This window comes from Gouania willdenowi, chromosome 21 (genome assembly GCF_900634775.1).
Source record: "Gouania willdenowi chromosome 21, fGouWil2.1, whole genome shotgun sequence".
Classification (NCBI taxonomy): domain Eukaryota; kingdom Metazoa; phylum Chordata; class Actinopteri; order Blenniiformes; family Gobiesocidae; genus Gouania; species Gouania willdenowi.
The window spans coordinates 8,199,408-8,221,224 of NC_041064.1; the positions used below are offsets into that span (position 1 = coordinate 8,199,408).

Sequence of the window (21,817 nt, forward strand, 5' to 3'; positions counted from 1 at the left end):
ATTGTGATCTTCAGGGTTTCTTCTTCTGTCATAGACGAAAATGAAAAAAAAAAAAAAAATGACAAATGCATCTGGACAAACTGGGACACATGTCATGTTTTTAGCTAAATTATTTTAACTTTATTTTCATAGCACATTTCATGCACGAGGCAACACAATGTGATTCACAGTCAAACACAAGTGATTGCAATGATCAACACAAAACACAATATACAGATTAGCGATGTCCCGATACAACTTTTTCACTTCTGATATGATATCGATATTACAGGCTTCAATATTGGCCGATATCGATCCGATACGATATCAGCAAAAATCATACATACTTTAATTACTTATTTTCTAGTGTGGAATGTTAGAAAAACAGAGAACAATAGTCAGCAACAGTAGGTATGAGATAAACTGCCCCATTTATTCTACAATATTCTATTGTATTCTACAATTGACTAAATATAATATAATATATAGCTGAGATTTTAGATGCAGTTTGATAAAATCCGATATTTGTTTTCTGGCTGATATCGGACCGATATCTGATATCAATATCGGATCGGGACACTCCTAATACAGATTACGAGCAGGAGTAAAAGCTCACTGCTTACTTTTGCTATTCTATGGTGTTGCTGCAATGTGTTTATTTCCCCTATGGGGATTAATAAAAGTTTATTCTATTCGATTCTATCTTATAGATTAGCTTTTTCTGCGTCAGTATAAAATAGTATGTTACCATAATACTTAAAATCAAACAGAGTTGGATAAATACTTAAATAAATGCTTTAATATCAAAATAATAAATTCAGCAGCACCTTCTGCAATTTTATGGGCTCTCATTTATTCACATATTTGTCAAATTCCTTGTTTAAATTACTTTAAACAAACAAGTAATCTGATATATGTCTGTGTGTACTAAAACTTTTTATTATATTATGTGTATTATATATTTACAAACCCAACCTGTATTTTCATTTGAACTATGAATCTTTTTATATAGGTAAAAAAATAAATATATATATATATATATATATATATATATATATATATATATATATATATATATATATATATATATATATATATATATATATATATATATATGCTGTGCGCATTAAAAAGCTGGTTGATATGTTTTGGAGATGATCCACTGCGGTAAAACCAAAAGGAAAAATGCCATCTGAAGAAGATTTTGGATGTGTTTAAATGTAAAATCAAATATCAGAAACAGTGATTCCCAGCTGACCTCTTGTTTCCGTTGCTCTAAAAACACAGGAACATATTCAAGAAAGTGGAATTAAGGGAGAATTTGCGTCATATTTCAATAATGGTATAATTAAAAAAAGGTACGTCAAATACGTTGTAACAAAAATCTAAAAATCTCAAACTATCTGCTAATCGGTGTTAAAGAAACTATCAATCTTATTGTAATATTTAGATTTTTTTTTTTACAATGTAAGGATGCATTTTTCATGGATTCAGAATCAGCACCATCACTGCCAGTTGCTGCTATTGTTGCTAATGTACAGATAAATACAGATTTCTTGTAAAGCTTTTTAGTTCCTGTCAGAGACTCTCTGTGTGGAAATGTGTCAAACGTTACTAAACGTCAGCACTCGGAGCCACGGAGGACACAAACTCAGTCCAGCTTTGGCTCTCTGACTTCTACTTGGCCCCACAATGAAAAAAAGCTGGCTTTGGAAATAAAAATTTTCATCACAGCATAATTTTTAACAATAATACTATCCACAAGAACAAAAGACTGTTAAAAAACACGTCAATACAATCATAATCTCATCACTATCATTCACCACAATGTCCACATTAACCACAAGAGCATTTAGAGAGCGCAAACTTCTGTTATCGGCCGATATTTGACATAAACTGTCATATCGGTATAGGTTTTTCCACCGATATTGAAAAGCCTGTATGTGCTTTTGTTTGAGACATGTTAAAAAACAAATATGCCACATTTTCTATAACTAAAGTTGAATATTTATTCGTATTTTGCATAGATGATTTTTTGTGGAATACATTTAGCAGGGTATCACATTAAAAGTAGCTTCAACCGGTTTCACTGCATGATATTACATAAAATGGCATCATCAGGCAAAGTTAGCATGAAAATATTACGATGGAAATAAAAATAGAAAAACTTTGAAATCTTATACAGGACTGTAATATAACAAAAATAGGGCAGAAAATCAATTTCAGTAGATTGAAGTAATTAAAAAATTTACATATTTAGTATGTTTTTATGCATTTAAACCATTTTTAACTAAAATAAATGCCGTCTAACAGAATATTTAGGTGTCGTATTTTTGGAAAATTTGAGTATAAATGGAATATCGGCAAAAAAGGTTATGTTGAACATCGCTACATAAAAAAAATAATGATAATAATAAAAAAAAACGTTAAGGACACAGGACCAGGTTTAAGTTGTACTATTGCTTAGCATGTTGCAGCTAACATGCAGCTGCAATCATATTTTTTATTCAAATTGCATATTGTGTTAGCACTGAGTGATGAAAATAATAACACAATTTTGTTGTTTAAGCTCATTTATTGTTCAAACACCAAAATCAAAATAAATTGCAAAACTGTGCTTCTTGTGTCAAATATTGTTCGGCAATAAATCAAAGTTAATTAATTACAAAGTCTCTAGTTAATTAGATTTTTTTTTTTTTTTTTTTAAAGAGTCCCACCATTAGTTTTTATATAATTCTGATATCACGAGGAATACTGGAATTAAACTAAAAATTATTTCAAGCCAATCTTTCTCCTCCTTGTGTGAAGAAGAAAAACAAGAAATCATGGTAAGAATGAAGTAAAAACACTTCTATGCACCCAATTACTGGACTCTACATCCCACAATGCACTGCGTGAAAATGTCAACAGAGGTGAAGATTGAAAACAAACTTTCACTCGGCAATTTCAATCTTTTTCCTGTCTTTTCAGAGTAAATGATGTACGATTTGTTGATCTATGACATATACACTATGATTTTATCTAATTAAAAAAATTGTAGCATCATTAAATTCCGCACGCACGCACGCGCGCGCACACACACACACGATGCCTATACGTTTTAAAGTATCGGCAATTTGTGCTTTTCAAAGCTCAAATGACTTTGCAGAGCAGCAGATCAGTGTATGGATGTGTTTGTGCATGCCCAGTCAGTTCCCCATAGGAAAACCCTTTACTTAAAAAGACAGATCACTACGCTGCCTTTAAATGCAACCGTGCTATGCTAAATGCTATATGTACATTCACAGTGCATTAGTGAATTGATACAGCGCTGTTGCTGCTACGTTCTTTCTAGCTAGCATAACACTGCAGACATTTGAGACAGAGAAACTTTTAAAACTAAAAGAAGATAAGGGGGACATTTCCAACAAAATCACAGGTTTCCCTGTTTTTAGCCATCTCATCACTGGAAGTGCTACTGTAGAGTTGAATGTGTTACCAATAAGGATGTAATGATTAATCGTAAGGCAGTTAAAAATCGATTCATAGGTATCACGGTTCACATCTGAAATTTAAATCGCAGTACTTTTTTTAAACAGAAGAGGGCGCTATATATTTATCCTTCTCTTGTCCAGAAGTGGAGGCGGCGGGTGGAATCTGCTACTACTTTCTTTCTGGCCGCCTTCTACTCTTAAACATGTTCATAAATGATTCCTTACCCCTTTAGCACTGAAAGAATCTGTAATATTACATGAATATCTGTAAAAGTCACATTTTTTTATTAGCTCTGTCTGCTAGCGCATAGCATTTCTTCTTCACAGCAAGAATATCTGCATGCCAATCGACCACTGGGTTACAAGCGCCCTCTGCTCGTCCAAACAAATATCTGACGTAAATACAGTGCAATGACTTTTTTTAAAAGTCTAATTGTTAAGGCACAAAATACATTTTCAGTTGCACTTTTAAAAAGAAAAATAACTATTATGTAGTTTTGCATTGTTTACTATAGAACCAGAATTTAAACCAATAGGCTTCTTCTTCATTTGTATTATTCCTTTATTTATTTCATTCAAGATTTATTTTTAGGTAAATTGCATTGTTTTGAATAGTTCCTTTTCTTTTGACAATGAAAAAGAAAAGGAAAATTGTACAGTATTTTTTAGTTTTTTTTCCCAAAAAAAATAAAGGAATATGTTTCAGTCGTCATTTTTCTACAGTCCCATTTTGTAAAATAAATCGTGAGAGAATCGTATCCTGAACCCAGTTTATAACAAGTTTGATAAAATTTGATGATAAATACAAATTTCATTGTCTGTAAAATGTACATTTAATTTAAATAATCTTCCATTAAATATGCCTTTCTGCTGTTGTTGACTAAACTGAGAACATAATTGAGTTTTATCAGCGTGTAAAACACTAAGAGTAAAGGTAAGACCGTGATTACGACGCAGTTTTATTTTTATCGAGTATGAATTGTGGAATTGCGATTAAGAAAACGATGAGGGTGCAGTGCAAATCTGCTCTTTCTCTGAAGTGCTATGAATAACTCTCTGTGTGTGTGTGTAATATTGTTGATATATGATATAAAACACAACTAGTAGTCAATGTGCAAGCTGCCAATTCATTGATAAATTTTAGCTACTCTATAAATGGGTTCAAATAATTGTAAATCTGACTCTGAAAGGGTCAGTGCAGTGCCTCACCACACGTCACTGCATGTTCTCTAAGATCTGTAAAACCTATATTGAGCATAAAAACGACACACGGTGAGTTCTCCTTCCCACACATAACCCTGTAGGGAAATGAATGTAATTAGTTATACAATATAAAAGCTGCTTTTCATTTTAACCTGGTGGTCAGGGTCGTTAATAATAACAAACGCCAGGAACCATTGTTCACGAAGGCTGTAGTGAAATCACTATTTTCTCTTCCTTCTACCTTATATTTAAGACCAATCCTTTCTTTTTTCTTTTCTTCCATATAAGCGTCACATGTTTGATAAAACATCTCAGGGTTTGTTTACCACCTGAATGCCCTTGGAGGCAAATGTAAATACAGATCTTCAACAAATTCATGGTGACATTGTTAGAAATTCATGGAAAAAGATGCAGTAACAATATAAGATTCAAAAGGTTAACACAAGGCCAATGCTAAGATAATAAACAGACTATAATGCATATAATAATCTATTTTTGCCAATTAAAAAAGTTGATAAAATAAACATTAAATACAATTATTTACCCACTCTCCTATATTAGGTATAGAAGCCTCTATAAGTATAGGTTTTAAATAATTACTTTATTTGACCCCTAAGACAGGGGTTCTCAACCTTAAGGTCAGGACCCCATTTAGCGTTACGAGACACTGGGAGGGGTCACCAGATGCCTTCAAAAAACTAAGAATATTTTTTGAACAATTTGACCCAATTTTTGCCTATTGTTTACCCTTTTTCTATACCTACAAAAAACTTGGCATATTTCCATCACTTTCTCTTGCCATATTTTGGCTCTTTTTATTACATTTTTCTACATTTCTGCAACTTCTCCATCAAATTTCAACACTCTTTCTGAGATTTCTGGCACTTATAAACCCTTTCCACCACTTCTTACCTCTTTTGACCATATTTCATGCTTATTTTTTGCCAATTTAACCAACTTCACTTTTTTTTATTTATTTTTTTGCCAGTTTAAACTAATTGTTCCTAATTTTGAAATAACATTACCCCCACTCTCCCTATTTCTGCCACTTTTAACCCTTTTTGTGTTCACTCTGGCCACTCATTTGCAACTTTTAACCCATTTTATTTCAGATTAAAACATGGATTTACATCTTTAAGATGACTATATACTATGGCACAGAAAGTACACTTCCTGAATAACAGTGGATATTATTCAGATAAATAAATAAATGTGATTATCACAGATTCATAGAACAATAGACCATCATTTTGCTGACTTTATGGATGGACCCAAAAATCTCTCCCCTTTATTCCCCCTATAGATGGCTCTGTCTCCACATGACTGTTCTTCAATGTTCACGTCTGTGTTCAACCACCTTCAGCTACAGTGGGAGTCAGCAGAAAACCCAAACAAAAAGACAGGTCGAAGTTCAGAAAGTAGATCCACATTCAAACACTTGCCTGTGAGGTTCTTCAGACCCAACTGACGTAGTCCAAAGTTTCCATCACGTCTGTAGTTAAGGAAGATGGCGAGGGAGTAACGGTCCTCATACAGCTTCGTTCCTCTGATGATCCTCAGGTTCTCCAGAGGCAAGTAGTCGAACTGATTCAGAGCCACCAACACATAGCCTGTCACTTCTCGAATGGACTGTGGACAGATTTAAGGAGAGGAGCATTAATAATGTTGCTTAACCAAAAGTGAAGGTTGGATGTTTTAATGTTGGGCCAGATTCTAACTCTGGAATGATTCGAGTGAGTCTTCTATTTGGGTGAGTTTCCAAGTTCCTGTTCTTATAGTGGAAGTACGCCCCCAGGTTTTTGCTTACCTGGCACTAGAGGGAAATTAAAAAATGCCTTGATTATGGCCATTGCTCCTAGAGTAAGATACGCCCAGTCGCAGCGCTGCACAGTTACACGTGGAGCTGTCAATCAATGCTTGCTGAGGGCTGTAAGAGGAGGAAATCTAGTCTCTCCTCCCATCTTTTATAGAAGGGGCGGGGCCAACAGTGACGGTTAGTGACATCACTGATTTCAGCCAATGGCAAAATTCAAATGCCATAACTAGCGTTCAACCCATAGAGGGCATTCACTCGCTTAACTGCTTAACGCTTAATTTGCTAAACATTCAAGTCCTTATTGACTTGTATTGACTATTGACCTTATTGACTTAAAGTCCGTGTAAAGTAGAAATTAAATTATGTTATGAGTTTGTCACACCACAGAAACATGTGTCATTGACCACTGAGCCAAATTTGAAAGATGAAAAAAATCGCTAAGTATATAAAATTAGGTCTCAAAATCATGAAAAAACACTTTCCTCTGCTCTGTGGGGGCGTGTAAGTTAGAAGCGCTGGAACCACGCCCACGCGCTGGACAGGCACCGCCTCCTCACTGTGTCTATGAGAGAGAGCAGTGTGAAAGTGGCTCCAGCGTTGATAGTGCTTCCGAAAGTGCTCGAAGTGGGCCAAACGAGATATCAGCGAATATATGCATCCCTGCTGGGTAGAGTCTCAACTGCGCCCTCTAGAGGTGAAAAACGAAATTGTGGTGTATAAACGTGCTCATTTCATGGAAAATATAGCACCAGCGGACACGTTTTATTCCCCCAAGTCCTTATAAGTGTTTGGTTTTTGGCTAGGGGCTGAATTGCACCTGCTGGAGATCGCAGAAGTTTGATGTGCTTCAGCAGCAGGGTCGGGTTTATGCTAATGGTGGCTCCGTTATGTAACGCGGCTATTATTTCTGACCCGCCCACAGTTGTTGAAGCCTAGCTCCACAATTAAATTATAAATGGTTGAACGGCTTTGTACATGTTTTAAGGAACACATTTATGACATATTTAATGCGTTTAGAAGAAAATGTCAGAATTTGCTTTACACAAACTTTAAGGACTTGGATGTTACTGATGACTCCCCAAATTATGTATTATGTACAGTATGTAGCGATGTCTACCTCCTAAATTGTAAGAAAAGCTATGTCATTTAAATGCCCTGTTTTTTATTGTTTTTGTTTTTTTAAGTTTGTTATTTTTCCATTAGTGCTTTTTCTTTCTATATTTGTATAAATCATGTATATAAAATTGTATCACCCATACTAAAATGTTTATGAAATAATAAATAATGAATACAAATTTAAATTAAAAAAAATGTAATTAAAAAATGTAAAAACACACAAAATTTAAATACTTTGACTAAAATATGAAGAGTGGAAACACATTACTTCATATAGAGTATCTAATCATATATGTATTCAGCAGAAATAAGTGGTTTTAAGGTGTACTTTCATATAATATAAGGATTCATTACAGTCAATCATATTTCTACCATCATAAATGCTCTTTTCAAATGTTTCCTTTTTTCTTTCAGACCACTTTTTGAGATGAAATTGACTGACAATCCCAGTGGAGCGTCACTTTCTTAAAAGCTCAGATCAGCAGAACTTGTCTTAGTTTCAGCTCCTCCCAGTCTCCTTGTCCATTACCTTGACTGGATGATTATCTAGTATTCACATTAAACCAAAAATTACCAACATACTAAACTGACACTTACAGACAGATCATCTAAATTTAGGTTAGCAAGAAATATTGGCCACGATCGGCACATAACTAAAAGCCAAGTATTATTAAAAAGAGATCATGTGATCACTGACCGTTTCAAGGTCACTTTCCACATTCTAGTGAGTTGAGTTAAAACTATGTCGGCGCGTAAAAGTTGCTCTTGGGTTTATGACCTCGGTGGAGAACTTGGCACTGGGTTGAGCGCTCATATCCACAGCCCCAGCCTGGGGGTGACTGAGCAACAAGGACAGCCATTGCTTCACACTCTAAATGTCATTTAGGAGCAGATATAACGACTGTTGAGGCTTTGGTGAGGAGCCCAGCACTGTTGGAGTTGCTGTTGCGTGAATCAAAGTGACAGGCTGTGTCCTCTCTCTCTCTAATTCACTATCATGGCAGTTGTTGGCATTAGCAGACTGGTGGTCAGAGTCTTTCCATGTCAGCCCCGATGATGCCGTTAATCAACAAATCTGTGTGTGAAGAGTTGGTGCCACTGATATACTGAGCTGAAAAAAGACTGAAGAACAGTTCTGGTAACGCAGTTATTGGGTGACAGCTGTCAAAGAGCATGGCATCAGCTAATGCTACGTTAGCCACCGTTTCAGCTCCATCATCATTATTCTAATGATTGCCATCACTGGAAAAACTGAGCAACAAAAGTTAGTATTTGTCTGGAATTTCTAATTACTAGAGATGCAACAATACAGTCAGCCCACGGTTCAATACGTACCTCAGTTTTATGGTCACGGTTCACAGTTCGGTTCAGTTCTGATGGCCTGGGCCGTTAGTAATTGAGAACGTAATTGTAATTGATTTTCAGGGGGAAAACATAATTGTAATTAGGTCTGAGCGCCACGAGCTGGCGAAAGGCCTCTTGCTCTCGTAGTGGCCACACTACGATAAAAGGGGCGGAGCCTATGCGAATGCCACGTACCCGTCAGTGACACAATGGGCGGAGCTAATTGCTGTAACACAACAAAATGGGGTGGGGCTAACTGTAACGTAATTAAAAAAGGGGCGGAGCTAATAACTGTAACATAACACAGAGGGCGGAGCTATTAATTGTAACGTAACAAAGGGAGGAGCTAATAACTGTAACGTAAAACAAGGGGTGGAGCTAATTACTGTAACATTACACAGAGATCATCTTGAGAAGTATAAACTTTGATTTGCATCAAATGTAAATCAGTTGTTAAACTCTCTGCCCTAAACCAGCTCAATGTGGAAACACGGAAATTGCCACGTTAGCGCCCCTTACAAAGTGAAGACACTTTAAAAATGAAAATGAAATAAATAAAAAATGTTTGAAATTTTTCACGGACTGCTGTTTTGGCCTCTCCATCAAAAAAGTCAATGAGACGCATGCTTTATTTTTTACTGTGTTATTTTGGATCAAGATATATTTTGTGTTAACAGGAAATTGGTCAAATCTTGAAACTCCTCCTGGAGCTACAACTACTATTACTACTACTACTACTACTACTACTCCATCAATGTTCTTGGATGTGTTAGTACAACAACAAAAATCATAAATATGTCTATCTCAACAGTACATTTCTGTCTGAACAAATCAATAATAATGCATTGATAGTATAAAATTTACTGTTATATTATGTCTTTATTATGAGGCAGCGCATCAAAGGCGGCGCAGATTGCCGAAGGCAGTGCAATTTGGTGAAGGAAGCACGGCAAAGGCGGAGCGGCGAAGGTGAGGGCCATTTATTGCCGCTGGCGGCTATATTAGTTGTAATTGTAAAAAATATAGGTCACTGTACTTGTACTTGAACATACATAATTAAAATATATATTTGACCCCAACCCTGTTCTAAAGAGTGCCATGAATGGAAACAGTCAGCAACAAAAGTGAGTATTTATCTGGAATTTCTGTAATTACCTCAATATAATTGTTTTTTGTTTCTTTTTACAATTTGGAAGTTTTTGAGAACAGGGAGTTTGGCATTCTCACATGTTTGCTCACACACACACACACTTCACAACACAAAAGTTTCTGTCTCGCATGTTCATGTGGAACTTTTCTGGCAGTGGCACAGATGTGGACAAGGTCGTTGTGGATGAGTCACGTGCACCCTGCCGAGGTTTGAAGGTCCTTTTAAAAACAAACTGGATGAACTTGTCAGTGAGGGACGAACAACGGTGACACAACCCTGGGCATTCGTTTTGTGTTTAGAATTCAGGCAGAGTTTGTTTATATCAAAAAATGGAAAGAAAAAATCTTTTTTTGGATTATTTTTTAGTACATAATAAGAAAGCGTCTGTGCACTAAGAGGGATTTTACTTTATTCACAGGAATTTGTTACCCCACACCAGAGTTGGGGTCAATAACATTTTTCAGTTATAATTTTTTTCAATTACAATTCAATTACAATGACCAGCATTTTTTTTCCATTTACAATTAAATTACAATTGTTATTTATCATCAGAAAGTCAATTATAATTACATTCTCAATTATGTTTATATATTCGGTTTTTAATTTGTATTTTTATTGTGCAATGTCCTTTCTTGCCACTTGTATTCCCTCTTTCTCTCTGTACTGTGTACAGGTCCATGTGTTTTTCCCCATTATGCTGGGAACGTCTCGGGGTCCCCCCGGAAGAGCTGGAGGAAGTGGCCGGGGAGAGGGAAGTCTGGGCCTCCCTACTGAGGATGCTGCCCCCGCGACCCGGAAACGGCTAAGCGGGAGAAGATGGATGGATGGATGGATGCTGTTTTATTTTATTTATCTGCTGCTGAAACTGTGACAATTTCCCATTCGTGGGATTAATAAAGGTTATCTTTATTAATCACAACTACTGAGAATAAATAACCTAATTAAAGTTAGCTTTTCTCTTGTGTTAGCTTTCCTAAATCAGCTGTAAAATACACTAAAAACAAATATCTATCATCTAATTTATTTCCTATGTATTGGTTACATTGTTAGGCTTCCTAATCAATGAAAATATAGGTTTTAATATTTTTTGTTGTGGGTTTCTGAGCCTTTTTTGTGTCAGTATACACCTCGATTTCAATTTTTTTATTTTTTTTTTAAATGGTGAAATGTGGAAAAGCTTGATATGAAACAAATTTTTATAATTGTTAACTACATACAGTATGTGTAGTTTTTATAGACTTTTCACGGCAATTACATTTACAAAGTGAATTATCTAAAGTCAATTACAATTTCATTATGATTATGGCAGCAACAGATTGTTTAAATTACAATTTATATATTTATAATTATGCCAACATTGTAAGTAATTATCAATTACACCATTACAATTATAATTGACCACAGCCCTGCCCCACACACATTTCTTATTTTCACAAAAACAATGAAAACGTAACTTTCCCCAGCGATTGCAGTCACAGGATGTGAAGGAAGGCTGTTGGTTCAATACGGATCAGCATGAAAAAGGAGAAACAACTTGTCATGATTACAGCTGAGTTTAGGGCCAAATCTGTTCCGTGTGAGGTCACTTTTTATCAAACGCATCAACAAAAGGACTTGATGAGTAACAGCAGCGGTGCAGGCCAACGCCATACATCGATGTGAGTTTGTTCACTTCAAGCAAACCAGTGGCTTTTTATAGTCGTTCACACAGTCGGGTGCAAAAGAAGAGCTCATTTCTTTTATATCACCGCACATACTAATTAGGTTTTTTTTCTTTCTTTTTTTAGGCCTAAAAGAATAGAAAATCTAGTTGTGATGTGCGAGTAGGTTCAACACAGATTCTGAGTAGTGAGGTCAACTTTAAAAATTAAATCACACCTCTATGCTGTGCTTGATATTTCAGCTACTTTTTATTTATTTATTTTTTTAAATAAACCTCATCCTAAGCCAGGATTCTCAACTGGTGGGTAGGGAAGCAGAATTCAGTCGTAGACTAGTTTTTAGTGGGTCCGACACTTTCACCTGAAAATATTCTACTGTGCTTTTATTTTGAAGGGTATTTATAATGCAGTATAAATATATACAATTATTATTTATAAATAAAGAATGTAGTAATGCTTTGTACATGTAAAAATAGAGCCTTTATTATATTTATCTCGATTATTGCTAATCATTACAGTATAAAAAAAGCATTTCAAACTGACTTTATCCACTTAAAGGCTCTAATAAATCAACAATGGTTGATCCAAGTACCATTTTAACTAATTAATACAAATTTAATTTTGAAAATGTGAGGATTTTGGGTTAAAAGCCATAGTAAGCAACTGTGCTTTTATTTTGAAAATGAATCATAAAAATAGGTAAACATGTATCAATATATAAATAAATAAATTATATATATAAATTATATTACTTATTACTTATCAATTGATAATCATAATGAAAGTAACATTTCAAAACATATTTTTATCCCCTGAAAAGTTATTTCTAGTGAAAACAAAATGTCAAATTTGCTAAATAAAAATAGTTGCCAACATAAGTTGCATTTTAACTTTGAAGAGCACAAAATAAATTTAACCCATTTTGAGATAAAAGCCATAAAAGGATACTAATTCATACTTAACTCTTTTCATAGCAAAAGATAGCACTTTGCACATTGTTATTGTTGTGGCCTTTTGGTAATTTTTTGTTAAAATACAACTTTAAAAAATGAAATCACACCTCTCTGCTGTCCTTGATCTTTTATCTAGTTTTCTTATAATAGACCTTATTCTCAACAGGTGGGCAGGGACCCAATATTCAGTTGTAGACTATACATAGCACAAAATAGCACTTTACACATTCTCATTGTTGTCTAACTGAAAAAGTAATATATATTTTTTTTTTTTAGAGGGAAAGGAAAGAAAAAACTTTATTAGATAATATTCACTACTTTGTTATTGATAATCATAATTAAAGTAACATTTCAAAATGTATTTTATCCCGTGGAAAGCTGTTTTCAATAAAAAAAAAAAAAAATGTCAAACGTCTTAAACAAAAATGGTTACCTACCTAAGTACCATTTTAACTTTAAAGTACACAAATGTAATTTTGAAAATGGTACCACTGATTCATACTGAAGACTTATCATAGCACAACATTCTCATTGTTGTTGTTTTTATTTTTTTTTCGTTAAAATACAGCCGATTAAAACAAAAAAATCTAGCCTAAAAACTAATTTTTTGACAGACACATCTGTGGTAGAAGTTTAAGAAACCCTATTTAAATGTTTATATAATGTACGCAGTTACCTTATGGACCACTGGGCCGCCCTGACGCACCTCCAGTAAAAAGTCAGTCCAAAAGTAATGTTTGTGTCTAAAGCAATGTCTGCCTTTAAACTGCGTTTCCAAATATTTAATTCTCTCTCACCTCCACACATTCCCCAGCTGACAAATGTATTCAAATTTCAGCAAAAAGTGAAAAGAGGGAGGAAGGGATTTACAAGATTAATGGGGATTTCTTCATCTTACCCGAGCATTTGTGAACAAATGTGTAGCAGTGGAACAAACCCTTCACTTAAGTCACTGAGTCATGCACAGTTTTAAATCAGTTCCGTTAACCCTTGACTTTAAAAAGAGTAGAGGAGGTTTGTGAGGTAGCGAGCGCAGGGAAACATGAGGAAAAAATGGATATTAAAAAAAAAGGAAGTTCGATGAAGAAGAAGAAATACGGTTTTCAGGAAAAGGTGCACACAAGTAAACTTGACACATAATTAACACCACACCGGTTCCACGTCAGAAGAGAACAGAGAAATGCTACTAGTGCTCTTTGAAATATGGCGTTGAACATCATTAGCATGTTTGAAGAGGACGGACATGCGTTAGCATGATTGCCTCTCATTTCCATACATATTGAGGGACAGCTCCTGGAGGACTATAGTCATTGAAGTCTGATACACTTGAGTGTACAGGGAGCTTTAAGGTTTGCATTACTAAGTCCTCATTCCTCATTTTCATCTTGCTTTTTTTTTGTAAATCCTCTGTAGGAGCTCACATCTGTAAACAGACACAGTATCTGAATGACGTGTAAGTTCTAAAATGTTTTTGGCTCAAGTGCCTCCTGAGATATCTACAACTGAATTATTTGGTCATTTACACAGTGATTGATGTTTACTTTTTACTTTCTTCTGCAGGCCAAGATAGACACTCTGAAGGGCTGGATTTGGCCCCCGGGCCTTGAGTTTGTCACGTGGTACAGACCAGTGGTTCTCAAACTTTTTTGGCTCAAGTACACCCTTTCTCTTACTTTTGAATGCAAGTACCCCCTTAAGTCCAACTACACTTTGCTCAGAATTCTGTGAAAAAAACAAAAAAAAAAAAACAACAACTATAGAGCATAATGATGGCATAAATGAGTGTTAAAACGCATTTTAAAAAATCGCAAGTTGAGGTTTTGTTTATTCAGACAAGGTTTTTCAGGAAATGTTTTATCTCCTGACATGTTTTGACTGTCAAGTGCCAGTCCTTGTCAGAGAAGTTCTGCTGATCGCCTTTGATGGTTCCTTTGAAGTTTCACTTGACTTCCATGTAATAGTTCCAGCGAGATTAATTTTGTCTTCTTTTTGAATAGTATATGAAGTTGAGTTTTTGTTTATTAAGACAAGGCCATTTCTGGATTTATGTTCCAAGATAAACATCAAAGGAACATCAAAGGCAATTAGCAGAACTCCTCTGACGAAGCCTTGTAGTTGAAACATGTCAGGAGATAAACATTTCCTGAAATCCTTGTCTGAAAAAACAAAACCTCAACTTAACATATGATTAAAAAAGAAGACAAAATGAATCTCGCTGGAACTATTTAAAGAATCTCATTTTGTAAATAAGGAATGAAACAGTATTTAGTAGCTCCTGAATTGATTTATTTTTATAGCTTTTATCATTTACGGTCATCTCTCTCCTGGTGTGGGACCAAGACTGACTCTTGTTTTCTCAGTTCGTGTTCTAATCATTTTGTGTGTTTTGTTGTCATTTTGTGTGTTGTTGGTATTATTTAAACTATTGTGTGTTTTTGGTGTAATTTGTTTTTTTCTTATTTCGTTTTGTACATTTCTCTGTTATTTTTGTGTATTTTGTAGTGATCATGTGTGTTGTTTTCTCATTTAGTGTGTCTTTTTTGTTGTAATTTTGTGCATTTTGTGAGTTGCTGGAAATATTATTATGATTATCATTTTTAACTAAAATAAACATGATAAAACCTTGTGTTTTTAATCCTTTCATTTGCTAATTTTCCTCTCTCTCTCCCCCTCAAGTACCCTCTGTCGTGTCATTATATACCCCCATTTGAGAAACACTGGACTAATGGACATTTGGAGGCAGTTAATCTAGTTTAGAAAGAGTTGGCTGTCGTAATCCTGCAAATAATCCCCCAAAAGTTATTGTGAGCATTTTAAAAGTCATACTTTTGGAAAGTGTTGAAGTGTGATTTTAAAGCATGCATGTAAGGACTCTTAAAGGGGGATGGAGTCTAGACAGGTGTGTTTATTCTCATGGATGGCTGTGATAGCAAAGCAAAAAGAACAAATGACGTGTGAGGTTTGAAAACCTTTTGTGAACGACGCATGTCATTCGCTGGCATTTACAAAGGGTCAATGGCTGCTGCTTAGTAGCGCTTTTTATCAACAAGGAAAGCAAAAACAGTTAAAATGATCTACTTAAGAAGGTAAACCAAAAGGGAGGAAACATGCTTTTACCTTTTTACTCATTTTGATTGTGCCAGGAGACATTGTCACCCACTTCTGGTGCAGTGACATTTTAATCAGCTTATAAGAAACAGTGCTGGTGTGATTTTGAATGTCTGTGTATTACTGACTTCATCTGAGTAATGAAGGATTAACTCTCACAAACTACAGCCCTGATCAGCTGATAAAAATGTACGTATTTGTTGCATTTTGTGTGAATTCTTTACATTTGTGGAATTAAATAGTTGTCTTTATGGTCCTGAGATGCACATTTTGGCTTTAACTGAAAAGGTTGATAACTTTTGTTGTTAACTCAGATTTTTCATTGAATAAAACTATTTTAAATCTGAACATTATCCTAGCTTTGAGAAACACTGATGTGGATTGAATAAGGATATACTTCACATTAAAAAATATTCCATTTAATGATTTATTGAGTTGATTCTACAAGGAGGTTTTGTTGTTGTTTTTTTGTGTTTGGCAGTGTATCTACTGGGAATAAATGCTGACCTGCATAGTGTGATTCCAAAGAAAGATTATTGTAGAAGTAGTCTGACAAAAAAAAGTAGCAGTTTGTTTCTGGGAGAGAAAACATGGCAGCAAGAATCAGAATCAAAAAAATGCACACAGATGGGATGGGGGTGATGCTCTGGGGAATGGTTTCAAACATGTAGCGAGAGATTTTGGGACCCTCAAAGCCCAAATGTCATTATTTTAACTTGTTGGCAAGTCTTTACGCTGACATGTTTCTGTGATTGCAGGGATTCATTCAGGTGTAATAATAAGCTAAGGCAGCCACTATATGGTTTAAGTATTGAACAACTGTCTCTCACCAGATATTTGCAGTTATCTGGATCAGTGATCCAGATCCTGGTACCCCCATTAATAAACATACAGCATAGGTGGAGTTTGAGATTCTTGCTGGGGGGGCAGCAAAAAAAAAAAAAAAAAAAATATATATATATATATATAACTTCTTGAGTTTCGCTTCAAAAATAAGGAACGAAAACAAATGTACAAATCTAACTGTTTTTATTAATAACATAAGTTTTATGGACCTGCCAAAATGAATCCAAAATGCTGCTTGTTGCTCCGCTACCTCTTGTAACTCTTGTAAAGAAGCAGAGAGTAAAGTTGCTCACATTAAGCAGTGTTATTATTTATTATGTTCTACATGATTTGTCATACAACACTGGATACATGTGCTTTAATATGGGAGACACATTTTAACATGGAGGGAGAAACTTGCTGTCAATTTTTCATCACTAAGTTAAACAACAGGTAGGTGATAATAAAATGATCCATAGGGTTTAAAAGCATTTAAAAGTACAATGTAAATTATGGCATTTAAACTCTCTAGCAACGTAACTCCACCTTCGCTGATTGTCTATGTGCTTCCGTGGCCGGTGGACGGCAATTTTGCTGTGGGGGAGGAGGGCGAGTAGATTATCACAACACCGTTCAACCCACTGCATTGATCACTGGGGAGGGGGCAGTGCCCCCCCCCCACATACAAACTCCCTGTATGGCTAGTAAGTCCAAATGTATAGACACCCCCATTTCTTTGAAAATTCATCATGTACTTCTGATGTAATCTTGCTAACAGACAAAAACAAATACATAAACGCCCATGATGGAGGTATTAATAAGCATTAATAATTGTTGCTTATTATAGGACACATCTGTACTGTGCTAGAGTCCATTGGCAGTGTACATTAAACTTCTGCTTCCAACATAGAGAACGATAAGGGAAAAGGAAAAACAAAGTAGATTAGAAAAGAGAAGAAAAAAGGAGAAAAAAGAAGATAAAAAAGAAAAAGAACGAAAGAGAAGGACAGAGAGAGACGAGAGGTTAAAGGAGAGAAAAAAGAAGAATAAAAGTGTGTTAAAGTATTTCGTTTGTAGTTTTTTTTGTATTAAAACATGCGTATTATTTTAATAATTCATTCTGAAAATTCAATATGAGAACTTGCATTGGTGTCTGTCTACTGTCTAGGCACCACATTCAGTGCGTTTTTGTTTTTTTTTATTTTGTATTTTTTTTTTTTAAATCTGTCTTGAACTATTTAGTGTCAATGAAATATGCAGAAGCATTATAAAAGAGTATTTGGGAAAATAAAAGAATGAATGATTCAAGTCCCCCTTTAAATTGGTTGCATAATAATAGGTTTAGTTTCCAAACGTTCCAGGAACAGTCACCCAAGGGCACACAATGGAAACACGTTTCATCAGGGAAGCTCTTTCTTATTTCCCCGACCTGACAGCACAAGCATTGTGCCAAAAAATAAAATAAAAAAAAAATCCCTCACTCATTAATACATATACAGTATAATCTCCCTACTTCAGCAGAAAAAAAATAAATAAATAAAAAAATGAATAGTATAGTGTACACCTCATTATGTGGGCAGATCCATTATTACAGGAATAATTCACAATAACACCTTCCTATAAAGTGAGTTAGAATCAGGGTTGTCATTTACATTTTTCAGTTACAATTACGTCTTCAATTATCCATGTTCAATTACAATTACAGTGACCTGCAGTTTTTTAACCTCAGAAAGTCAATTACAATTACATTCTCAAATGCTAAAGTTAAATTAATCACTAGGGATGTCCCGATACAACTTTTTCACTTCTGATAAGATACCAATATTACAGCCTTGAGTACTGTCCGATATCGATCCGATACGATATCAGCACGAATCACACATACTTTTATTACTTTTTTTTTTTCTGTAATAAAAAGTGTGGAATGTTAGAAAATGCTTGATCAAGTGATGTCACTCATACAGAGAACAATAGTCAGCAACAGTAGGTATTGGAAAAACTGACCCATTTATTATTAAACAATTGGTTACACACATTTTAACCTTCAACATAATATCTACAGTATTCTACATATGAATAAATATAATATAATATATATCGGAAATTTTAGATGCAGTCCGATAAAATCCGATATTTGTTTTCTGGCTGATATCGGACCAACATTTTTTAAATAGTAAAATGTGGGAAAGCTTGATATGGAAGATACTGTATTTTAATAATTGTTAACTACATATGTGTAGTAGAACTACAACATAGTTCCCCAGTTAGGTTATAATTCACAATTTATTATAGAATTTTCACAGCAATTACAAATACAAAGTCAATTATCTAAACTCAAATACAATTTAATTAGGATTACGACAGCAACACAATTTCAAAATTACGCGATTACAATTATTATTGACCCCAACCCTGGTTAGAATAGCTTTTCTATGTGGGATTTTTTTTGCATGTGCAAAACGAATCCCACAAGTATAAATTTGAAGCAACGGTCACCAATCATTACGATCAAAAGCAATGTAACTAAGATCTTTAGTTAGAAAATAACGCAAATTGTTAATAATGTATAAAATAAACCCAATAGAAATGGCCAGGATTGGCATTTTTAATCAGCTGTTTAGGCAAACCTTCACGCTATCAAGCGTGTTAACCCCATTATAACTTTTTAGTACCATTCAAGCCTTCAAGGTGTTAATGTTGGAAAGTAGCGTAGCAATTATTCACATTTTTGTCCTTAACTTTTACCCTCAGAACAGAGATGACAATTTGACGCTAAAGAAGCCAATGACACCAGTTCCCAACAGAAGATCTTGCAGTCTGATCATAGCACTGGTAATGAGTGGACTCCTTTTGGGAATTCTCCAAATTGACTAATTTGTAATTGATTCAGTGCATTAATTACTGGCCTGGTTACGCTTGTGTCATGGTTAATATTGTAGCGATGTGACGAGGCTGAGAGGCCCGTCTGCATTGGGACTGTTGGGGTGAGGCAGCTATTATTTAATTATGCTGCACATATCGGCAGCGAGGCAAGTCTTAATCCGAGAGTAATCACTTCCCCACGCTGCCTTACGATGAGCTGACGAGTAGGAGAAGTGTGTTTGGATGGGAGCCATAGTCCTAGTTTCACGTAGCCCACGGTTAGCTTCATAATCACGCCTGGAAGATGAGTTTTAGCTAAAGTTGGGAAGTTTCCTCGCAGTGACTGTGAATGTGTTTCAGATCCTCTGCATTTGTGCATCAGGTTTTATGGGTAGATTTTCTGTTTTTAATGGTATCCTGATCCTGTATTGATATCGGTCTGATATCAGCAAAAAAAGAGTTTCGGATTATATTGGCATTTGCGTCTAAAATCACCGATATAGGCATTCTGACACATAAGATGGGTTTTTGTTTTGTATTTTGAATTGAGGTTGTATTTAAATGGATTCTATTACACTTTGTGTTTAAATGTTGTCGTCGCAGGGAATTGTGCTTCAGCATTATATCGTCTCCTTTGGTAAAAGATGATGTAAAAGATCAGTGTTTCCTAGGCTAAAGGAGGTGAAAAGGAAGGATTGAGCCTCTTTTCCTGAGCTTAAAGAGAACTTGGACGCTCTTTATCATGGCCACCACTTCAACATTTCCAGGCTTGAAGAACATTGGATAGTAAAGGAGATAGGAGGGACTATTCAGACGCATTCCTAGTTTCATTTTGTGGAAGAAGTAGTTTATTACCAGTTAAAATAACATGGCTGTGTAGTTGCAGCATGTTGTTAATGACATACTTGGTCACGCTCTGTTTGCACTCTATATTGACAGAGTAGAACTTTGATATGGTTTTGCACATAAAATTGTTTGCACTTGAAAAAAAAGAAAGAAATATATTATGGTATTTATTTTATTTTAACTTTTCTACATTTTAGTTGTAGTTTCAATTTGTGCAACTCGGTTAAATAAAAGTGTGTTGGTCCAGTCATATTTTGTCATTGTAGTTTCTTCTTGTTCTCGTGAACCCAATATCGTGTCTCGTCTCGTGAGCCGAGTGTACCGCCACAACCCTAATTACCAGACATTTCAGGTGACCCCATTTAAATTCCAGGCGAAGGTTGAAAAACACTGCTATAACTACTGAGCCAATGAATACACAAAGTCTTTTAAAAGGACAGTTTGATAGATGCGTGATTTCCAAACAGATTTACAGAGCTCTAAATAAACAGACAAGAACTATATTGGTAAATGATCATTTAGAAAAGCTCCTAATTGCAAAGGCACTTGAGTTTTAATTGTCCAGGATATATTTTACCTTTGGAAATAATTTCCAAATTACCAAAATGTCTTGTAATACTCACAAAAGCGCTTGAACAAAAAGACCAGAGCAACAAGAACCAACTATACTTAGAAACCACAGTCAGGTATTGTCTGTTACAGCTCACTGTAAAAAGAAAACCAGAAGAGCAACCTATGTAACTCATCAAAACAAGAAGAAGAAAAAAAAAAAGACCACATGTTCCATTACACGTGAAAAAAACAAGCAATGAGTACATCATGTACAGTCCTTTCCTTAACCTTTTATCAACTTCTACTTCAACAACAGTCTGTATTCAGCCCTGAGCAAGGAAAGAAGATAAAGTAGAGGTCCTTTTTTTTTTTTTTTTAACTCACAGTTGATTATATTTTTGCTTTGATCTACAGCAGCTATCCTCAAACCATTCTGTAAGAGGTTGAGCCAAGTAAAAAAAAAAAACAAAACAAAAACAACACCCACAGCCTGTGGAGTCACCAGTCTTCATTGTACTCCTATTGTGGAAGAATGCCTGCAGGAGCATTAAATCATCAACAGTTTTCCCTCTATAGGGAACATCTACTATCTACTATCTACTTTGACAAGCCATTTACACAGAAACACACACGGCAGACATTTTCAAAACTGAGGTCCAGTGTATTTGAGAAACCCTGAAGGCAATGGAGCAGGGTACAGTATACCAAGAAAATATGAGTCAATGCACAAATTTGATCTCAGTGGGTTTCACAACCAGTGTTAGGTGTAACGCGTTAGTAAGTAACGCCCCACCCAGCAAAATATGGTTGAAAACACATTGAAAAGACGATTTCGCCACACGTCTAAACAACGTCAAAATTTGGTAGAAAAGTTAAAGGTGAAAAGCATATTTTTCTGGTAGTAGTAAAATATGAATTTTGTTATTTAA

General features: G+C 35.1%; 1 protein-coding gene across 4 annotated transcripts in view; it reads right to left on the bottom strand.

The window, feature by feature from the left end:
• erbb4b (erb-b2 receptor tyrosine kinase 4b) overlaps window positions 1-21,817 on the bottom strand; it is a 390,990-nt gene that overhangs the window by 160,124 nt on the left and 209,049 nt on the right. For all 4 annotated transcript variants that reach the window (XM_028435190.1, XM_028435188.1, XM_028435187.1 and 1 more), the window contains exon 3: window positions 6,098-6,284. In XM_028435190.1, coding sequence (XP_028290991.1) covers window positions 6,098-6,284 — 187 coding nt within the window. The remainder of the gene's footprint in view (window positions 1-6,097; window positions 6,285-21,817) is intronic.